The sequence below is a fragment of the Drosophila albomicans genome, chromosome 3 (assembly GCF_009650485.2).
Source record: "Drosophila albomicans strain 15112-1751.03 chromosome 3, ASM965048v2, whole genome shotgun sequence".
NCBI lineage: Eukaryota > Metazoa > Arthropoda > Insecta > Diptera > Drosophilidae > Drosophila > Drosophila albomicans.
Genome location: NC_047629.2, coordinates 53,096,683 through 53,104,919, shown reverse-complemented (window position 1 = coordinate 53,104,919; position 8,237 = coordinate 53,096,683). Strand labels below are relative to the sequence as shown.

General features: G+C 38.0%; 3 protein-coding genes across 7 annotated transcripts; 1 reads left to right on the top strand and 2 right to left on the bottom strand.

The window, feature by feature from the left end:
- The first annotated feature begins 167 nt into the window (after positions 1-167).
- On the top strand, positions 168-2,004 carry LOC117568153 (fas-associated death domain protein). Its single transcript, XM_052005760.1, has 2 exons — positions 168-1,439; positions 1,516-2,004. Exon 1 carries the CDS (start codon positions 259-261, stop codon positions 964-966), a length of 708 nt encoding a protein of 235 aa, XP_051861720.1. The 5' UTR covers positions 168-258; the 3' UTR covers positions 967-1,439; positions 1,516-2,004.
- LOC117568151 (eukaryotic translation initiation factor 4E1) lies at positions 1,749-5,133 on the bottom strand. 5 transcript variants are annotated; one of them, XM_034248566.2, is made up of 6 exons: positions 4,695-4,803; positions 3,288-3,476; positions 2,813-3,198; positions 2,651-2,750; positions 2,257-2,344; positions 1,749-2,189 (listed from the first exon to the last, which is right to left on the bottom strand). In XM_034248566.2, exons 2-6 carry the CDS (start codon positions 3,342-3,344, stop codon positions 2,026-2,028), a joined length of 795 nt encoding a protein of 264 aa, XP_034104457.1. In that variant the 5' UTR covers positions 3,345-3,476; positions 4,695-4,803; the 3' UTR covers positions 1,749-2,025. The 5 variants fall into 5 exon arrangements, with proteins under 5 accessions (XP_034104457.1, XP_034104456.1, XP_034104455.1 ...); XM_034248565.2 differs by having other exon boundaries at positions 4,647-4,791; XM_034248564.2 differs by lacking the exon at positions 4,695-4,803 and adding an exon at positions 3,732-4,019 and having other exon boundaries at positions 3,288-3,673.
- A 595-nt stretch (positions 5,134-5,728) lies between these two features.
- Positions 5,729-6,594, bottom strand: LOC117568154 (transmembrane protein 70 homolog, mitochondrial). Its single transcript, XM_034248572.2, has 2 exons — positions 6,017-6,594; positions 5,729-5,959 (listed from the first exon to the last, which is right to left on the bottom strand). The coding sequence occupies exons 1-2, from the start codon at positions 6,500-6,502 to the stop codon at positions 5,759-5,761; spliced, it is 687 nt and encodes a 228-aa protein (XP_034104463.1). The 5' UTR covers positions 6,503-6,594; the 3' UTR covers positions 5,729-5,758.
- Between the last annotated feature and the right edge of the window lie 1,643 nt (positions 6,595-8,237).

The following is an 8,237-nucleotide window of genomic DNA, read 5'->3' as shown; positions in this document are numbered from 1 at the left end:
TATTTGTTTATTTAGTGAATATTATTATGCGAAACTGTTTAAATAATTATTATAATATAAACAAATTTTGCTTATCAATAAGTAATGCATTTGGCACAGGGCCACACAACAACTGATCAGCTGTGAAATGCTTGCAATAACCAGGGCTACGTTAAGACCATCACTATTAAAGTAAAAAACAAACAAGCGCATTTTGTGCTTCCCAAAAGTTAATTTACTTAATTTTTATATTTTGTTGTCCTTTTAATTGTGTTTGTTATGACTGCGGAAATGCATTGGAGCTATGACATACTCAAGCAAATGGCCATCGAAGGCGCCTCCAAGTCAGACTTGGAAGATATGAAGGAGCTGCTGTCCAATGAAATCGGATCTGCACGTAAAATGGATCGTATCCATACCATACAGGACTTGATTGATTGCCTAGAACGAGGTGATCAAATCAACGAGGAGAATGTAGATGCATTTCGTACGATTGGCAGACAAAACCCGCCATTGCTGCAGGCACTAGATAGCTACCAGAAAGTTCCATTTACGCGTCCCTTTGTGAATCAATATCGGGAGCAACGTCTCGCGGATCAATTAAGACAGCAGCTTCACATCAGTGCATCTCATCACATTGCTCCACCTCAAGCGGCTGTGGCACCACAACCCCAGCCACAGAACTATGTGGTAACTGCTCAATTCACGGCTGAGAAGCGAGCGGCAATCTTCAAGAAGATCTCACAGGAATGCGGTCGCTCCTGGCGCGAATTGGGTCGCAAACTGGGCATTGGCGAAGGCATCATGGACGACATCGAGACCACCTATCCGCGTGACCTCAAGTCGCGCATTCTCCGCCTGCTGCAGATCTTCGAGGAGGATGAATGCAACGATCCACGTCAACTGCTCCTGCAACTCTGTCAAGGCCTCGCCGACTGCGGTCGCAAGGATTTGCGCAAGAAGGTCGAGCAAATAATGTCACACTAATCACAACAATAAGTCTTCCAATGTGATCGTCATAAACTACAGATTTTTATTAGCCTGTAAGCAAAGCATTTAGGCAACTTATTTAATTCCAATTTTTCAAAGCAATAGCATGCCATAAATTGCAATTCAGAATTAATTTTGATTTTCATCTTGAACTTTTTAAGAACTAAGCAAAATTATTTTTTTACTTATCGTTCAAAAGTTAAATTGATTCCTTTATCAGTATGATTGCAGCTAACCAGTTAAAGGCTCCTCCTTTATTCTTTATTCCTTTATTCAATTGCATGAATTCTTTCAATTTAAATCAAGTTTTGTTTAATTAAACATTAAAAAGCAACCAACGCTTATAAAAAAAATTGGAAGTACTGTTAAGTTTTTAGCATTACACCCAATGATATATAGGTTTAATCAAAGAAAGAACGCTAAAATGACAAAAATTTCATATAAAAATGGTGCATGTAAAACAAAAATATGTTTGGGTATACAGTATTATGCCAATAATTAAAACTATAATACATTAAATTTAAAATATTGTATACCCAAAAATAGTTTTACTTTTAAATTATAATAAAACAATTATCGTCATTACATTGTCTGACTAGTCAAAAATGGATGAACTTATCAGCAATGTATGATTATAAAATTTCAATATAAAACAGAAAACCAAACTATCATAATCCAAAACATGCCAATGCATCTTCATGCAATTTTAAGCATTTATCTTAAATCATATTGCAATTGTTACAATTCGCTATGAATTTAAATAAAAACCAGAAAGTCAGTTTGTTCGTTTTTATAGCTTATTCTTTATATATTTTTCGCATAATCCATGACACTGACTACAAGAAAAAAAGGCGGGGCTCTTGATAACTTGCGCCGTTCTTTTTCTTGATAACAAGGGTGTGTTTTCTGTTATTGTTCTTGTTTTCCTTCTCGATTCTCTTGATGTGAAGACGGCTGTGTTTTTGTTTTACAGTATTACGATTAAAAGATGGGATAACCAGGTAATAAAGTGCAACACAAACACGTAACGTAAAACAGTTGCGCTCAAAAATTGGTTTACAAAGTGTAGATCGATTTGACACTGGAGCCCTGCTTGACCATTGTGTCCTTGTGCAGTTGATATTGCAGCAAATTCTGGCGTCCCAGACGCAGAGCATCGCGTAACTTGTGTCCAATTTCGAGAGCAGCCTCCTCATTGTTACCATTGGCAGTCCAAATAGCTAAGCAGAATAGTTGATTTGTTATTATAAGGTTTCTATACATACAATGCCGTTTTAGATTACTTACAAATCTTATTGCTCTTGCCACGAATGTTGACAACAGCACCGCAAATCTGATCGGAATGATCGAAAGCCTCGCCAATCAAACAAAGCAGCTAAAAAGAATTGAAATAAAATCGTTGATTAAATACAAATGGTATAAGGCATATAAAGTCGAAAGTGCTATATCTAAAATAATTGTATAAAATTGCTAGTGTTATTTCCAAAATACATTTTAGTTACTCAAAATCTTATAAATTTATATGCAATGCATACATTTGACACTTTAGTATTTTAGTTTAGTTTAAAGAACTGGATGTATTATTCCAACTATAAAATTTAAGTTCCATTCGCAAAGAATTGCATAATTTTATAGGTGCACCATTATAGATATTATTTACAGATTTTGTTGTTTTGCTTACCACATCGAGCCACAAATTGTCCAAGTCATTCTTGGAGCTTTTGTTGAGTGTGATGACCCAGCGACCACCTTGCTTATTGGCAGCATCCTCCCACATTGGGCTAAATATGAAAAGAGTAAAATTTAATAAACAATCATCGAACAGATACCAAATAACACTAACCGTATGCCCTTCTTGAAGAGGGAGTAATCGCTGCCCAGCTTAATCTCTGATGGCGGCTTAATATGATTGTATAGGCTCCAGAAGTCCTCGACGGTATCGAAGCTGGTGATCTCGTTTTGCATATCCTCCCACGACTTGGAGCGATCGTTCTCTAAATACCACAATGTCCATGTGTTTTGCAGTGGGTGTTTGAACAAATGCTCTGTGCGCACAGCATCGTCTCCAGCATCAGCAGCGTTTGCCTTAGTCTGCTCTTCGGCGTTGTTCTCAGCAGCAGTTGGAGCTGGGGCGGCATCAGCAGCAACTGGCGGCGTTGGCTCCGGACGTCCGGGGGCCACTGTGTTTGCATTGGCATTCGCTTCAGCGTTGCCAGCAGGAGCGCTGCTCTGTAAAGCGAAGAAGATAAAATATTGAATTAAATATCACAAGAAAATAAAAGATTCCATTGCGTATATGTAAGTGATTTGCTTTTTACTTTGAACATAGACTTGGGGTTGGCAAAGTTCTTCATTCTGTGAAAGTCGCTCTGCATGTTGAGGCTGTTGCTCTTGCTGTTGTTGTTGCTGTTGTTGTTGCTGTTGCTTTTATTGTTGCCAGGGAGCTTTCGCGAGAGAGACGATTTGTTGTTATTGATTCACTTGACGCGATGATCGTTCGTTGCTTGCTGTGTATATGTATGTACTCAGTTAGGTGTGTGTGTGTGTTTATGTACTGTCTGTATGCGTGCGTGAAGCTTTTCTTTTCTATGTGAGTATTAGTAGCTCTGTGTGTGCATATGCTCGTATTACATATACACATACATATATGACGAAGACGAAATTGCTTGCAATATTTTTGTGGCTTTTTTCGACAAATAGAACTCTGGAGAAGATCGTGATCAAGAGTTGGAGATGGAGGCAATGACACTACACTGACTCACTTTTAACTTATATTCGTGTCGTATATCTTTTTACAAAATCGGAAAACTTGCTAAACTTGTTATTTATTTGTTTTTGCAATACACAATTTCAGGCCGGTTTTTCGTATTTCGTTTCGTTTACTTTCTAATTGCGATTTGTGCAATAAAATTCAACAATATTTTAAATACGCGAAGAAATTAACTCTTTTTTGGTTTTCCCCCCGAGTGTTTAGGGAAAATTGCTGCTGTTATAAATTTCGAAATAAATGTGATGTTTGAACGCTAAAAATTTACAAATGCACAAACAACACACACACATAGAATGTCTGAAAACACACTGACTACTTTTCTCCTCTCCCTCTCTCACCCTTACTATTTGGCTCACTCACTGATCATCAGTTTTTGGCTATTGAAATTGTACTTTGTAATTTTTGAGTTTGGCGTGTGCGAGTTTCAATAAGTGACGCGAATTACTGAAAGCCAACGAACTGAACGAACTGTTGTCCATCATCTGCTGGCGTCGGCGTCGACGTTAACGCTGCTGCTTGCAATGAAAGTCGCAGTCGTCATGGCAAAACTGCTATGGCTGACGGCTACCGCTTTGTTTGTGTGCTCATTGCAGTAATTTACTTCTTTCTTTTTTTCTCTTGATTCACCTACTTTTTATGCTTCACACATGCATATGCACACATATGCATTTATATACACCTATGTATATAAACGAATATGTACAAATTCACATTTGGGTGTGTGCGAAATTCCAGCGAGCGACGACAGAAAAAGAATGACAGCTACACACACACAAAAGAAGCGAACGCACGGCGTGTATTTTTAAAGAGCAAACGAATACCAAAATCCGTATGCAAATGGAGTGAGAGAACGAGAGAGAAAAGAGTCACTACTTCATAAGGTAGCGCGAGAAAAATGTACACATACGTTATGTATGCATGTGTTGGAAACACGTTAACTTCACTTTTCCATTACGTTAATTGAAAAACACCAAATTGTTCACAAGCTAGCAACGAGCACATCAAATTTTACTCCGATTGAAAAAAAAATAAAATGCAAATGGAAAATCTGCCGATGACGTGCCACGCCAGCTGCACTAAAATACTGTGCTGCTGCCGTCGTTGTCGCTGTCATCGTTGCCCTTGCCGAGCCGCCCCCTCTTGAGCAACCAGCCCTGTTTATCGACGACCCTGCCACGGCTGAAACCGAAACCATGCGGCTATCATTTCAGCATATTATTCTTACCTTTTCGTTCTCTGACACTACCATTATTGCAACGAGAGTGTATTTGATCAGATACTATTTACGCACGACACTTGCGTACTAAAACTCGTTGTAAGTTTCGTTTAAACGTTAAATAATTGCGTCTGTCTAAACTTTGTATGTCCAATACAGCGTGACCGAATCCACAGCGACAGCGTGAAGTTTTCAGTATATTTTGGTATATTTCGCATTTGTTTACAATAATATTTTCATAAACTCAAATGGTCTCATTACGTTTCCTATTGGCATTACTAAAATTCGATAACGAAATGTATCGACGGCGGAATGTCAGTTGTTGCTTTTTTTTTTCAAAAAATACTATTTGGATTTGATATGTTGAAATATTCACTGCAGAAAATTTAATTACAAAATATGCAAAACTAAAAAATATTTTTTGGTTAAATGTTAAATGCTAGTAGGCCGTAATTGTTACACAACATTATGAGGTAGATAAATACAAACGAATGTTTTATAGATCTTAGCTTATGATCAAAGTCTGGACCTACTTTTTGTTTTTAAAGCTCGATCATTTAGTAAAGCTATGGAAAACATATAACCTAGAATATAAAAAAATTTAAAAAGTTTAATTAATTCGTTAAATTACCGTGTGTCTTCTACATACAAATACTATTAGCAGCACGTGAGGCGTAGCACTGCCAACCCGTTTTAAAGTATTTTAATGTGGTATATTCAGATTTTCGGGTATTTTTGAATATAAATCTCGAATAGAAACAAAATGGTGAAAATACAATTTGAAACAGGCATTTGGTTTATTTCTATTTCTTTTTCGATTGCTCCGGCTCAGCTGGTACATTTAATTTAAAATCTATGGGCTTATCATAGCCCATTATGCGCACATAATGCTCGGGATCATCGAACAGGGCTGGATCAACGAACAACGGACGCTTGTTTACTGTGAACGAAGTAAACATTCCGGGCACCTCGGGTACAACAACATCACTGGGCCGAAACGTTGTCTGTTAAAATATGAATTATTAACAAATTGTTAAGGTAACATTGTGTTCGGATGTTACCTGAATCTTTGTCAGAATAAGCGATATTGTTGTGGCGGTGTATTCATCCGTCGCTTGATTGTAGTGCAGCTCTGTTACGTATTTCTTGGTGACAAAGTGCAACAGCAGCGGTGTTACGAACGTAAAGAAGCCACCAACGGTACACAACAAGACAGCCATACCGGTGCCGCCAATCTTCAAGCCCTGTTCCATTAGAATTGGTTGTGCTGCGATGCCGGCAAAGCTGGTGGTAAGTGAGAATAATTTGACCAGCTTCATTCTCGGTGCCAAGCTGCCATAGTACACACGTTGCAAGGTAGTCTCCGCATTTTTAGCACTCGGGGTTGGCTGCTGTGTTGCATACAATCGAATTTTGTGCTGATTTTGTTGCTTCAGTTGCACTTGTGGTTGAAGGAAGGCTGCGTAACGCGTGTGTGTGCGAGCTGTATTTGCCAAGACAGCGGCAAATTGTTTAGCACACGGCAAAGCTGCGCGTATTGTCAACATTATTAACAAGTTTTTTTTTTAAAACAGTACGTTTCTATGAATTTTCTTGTCGTTTGCGACAACACCACATTGTTGAATAACATCAAAACAGCACACATTTTGCCAAAACAGCTGAGCGGAGCTGTTAACGAAAACGGAGACTGTTGCCTCTGTTAAAATGGTGTGCATGTCGCCGTTGCAATGTGAATGTCACATTATTTGAAACGACCGCCAACATTTGAAAGTGCGAAATAGTCTCAGCCATAAAGTTATGATGCGTAAATACCTAAGCTTCGAAGCATTTAATATTTAAACTCAATTAACCACGCTCCACATGGTAAGTATGGACAACAACAAGAGCAACCACATTATTACACCGGTGCAAGTACCAGGATAATTGATACCCAAAACGTGCAGCAGCAACTGAAAATTTGGTTAGCAAACAAAACTTTTGTGTGGTTGGTTGGGAGGTAGTTATATTAGCTGGTTTTCCTGTTAAGTGGGTATTTGAGTGTATGTTTTATTACAAAATTATGGACATGGATTGTGAGCTCGCAACTTTTCATGCTACGCAAAGCTTCTAATATTGTTGTTGTTGGATATGTAATACAATATATTTATACCCGCTACCCATAGGGTAGAAGGGTATTATAACTTTGTGCCGGCAGGAAATGTATGTAACAGGTAGAAGGAGGCATCTCCGAACCTATAAAGTATATATATTCTTGATCAGCGTCAACAGCCGAGACGATATAGCCATGTCCGTCTGTCCGTCTGTGTGTCTGTCCGTCTGTCCGTATGAACACCTAGATCTCAGAGACTATAAGAGATAGAGCTATCATTTTTTTTCGACAGCATTTGTTATGTTTGCACGCCGATCAAGTTTGTTTCAAATTTTTGCCACGCCCACTTCCGCCCCCGCAAATCAAAAAAATCGTATGGCAAGCTTAATTTTGAAGCTAGAGTTGCGAATTTTGGTATATACTATAATTACTATAGTAGTTATGATTCCTGAAAATTTGGTTGCGATCAGATAAAAATTGTGGAAGTTATTAAAGAAATACTTTTGTATGGGCGAAAACGCCCACTTACTAGGGCTCTTAGTTGCTTTGGCCGACAATCTGGTACATTGTGCCGTCTATGGTATATCTTGAATGGTGTGCTGTATCGGTATACCAAACATACCATTTGGTATATTTTTTTTAGTATTTTTTAGTATTTTCGGTATATTTTGAAAATAATACCACAATATTTTGCCCTTACCACAATATTTTGCCCGGGTATCTCACAGTCGAGCACACTCGACTGTAACTATCTTACTTGTTTTATACTTATTGCTACAATATTTTATTTAATATTGTTGGATAAACAATTGAATATTGTATAGCTTAGTATCTTTAAAATAGTATTTTGTATTTTTATGTAGTATATTTAAAAAAATGTATCTTCCAACTTGGAAGTGCTGCGAGAGTCGCTTTTTTCCCGTCAAAACTGGCTTTTTTCAAATACCATTTAATTGAAAAAATTGCAAACAGCGGGCAGCGGGAATTCTGGCTTTTTATACCCGCTACCCATAGGGTAGAAGGGTATTATAACTTTGTGCCGGCAAGAAATGTATGTATCAGGTAGAAGGAGGCATCTCCGACCCTATAAAGTATATATGTCCGTCTGTCCGTCTGTGTGTCTGTCCGTCCGTCCGTATGAAACACTGGATCTCAGAGACTATTAGAGATAGAGCTATAATTTTTTTTCGACA

Bases quoted from the DNA above. Each gene is read 5' to 3' on its own strand.
- LOC117568153 (XM_052005760.1), top strand. From the start codon at position 259: ATGACTGCGGAAATGCATTGGAGCTATGACATACTCAAGCAAATGGCC.
- LOC117568151 (XM_034248566.2), bottom strand. From the start codon at position 3,344: ATGCAGAGCGACTTTCACAGAATGAAGAACTTTGCCAACCCCAAGTCT. The intron at 3,199-3,287 runs GTAAAAAGCAAA...TTCGCTTTACAG, and splicing joins ACCCCAAGTCTATGTTCAAA to AGCAGCGCTCCTGCTGGCAA. The intron at 2,345-2,650 runs GTAAGCAAAACA...AATTCTTTTTAG, and splicing joins ACAATTTGTGGCTCGATGTG to CTGCTTTGTTTGATTGGCGA.
- LOC117568154 (XM_034248572.2), bottom strand. From the start codon at position 6,502: ATGTTGACAATACGCGCAGCTTTGCCGTGTGCTAAACAATTTGCCGCT. The intron at 5,960-6,016 runs GTAACATCCGAA...ATATTTTAACAG, and splicing joins TTATTCTGACAAAGATTCAG to ACAACGTTTCGGCCCAGTGA.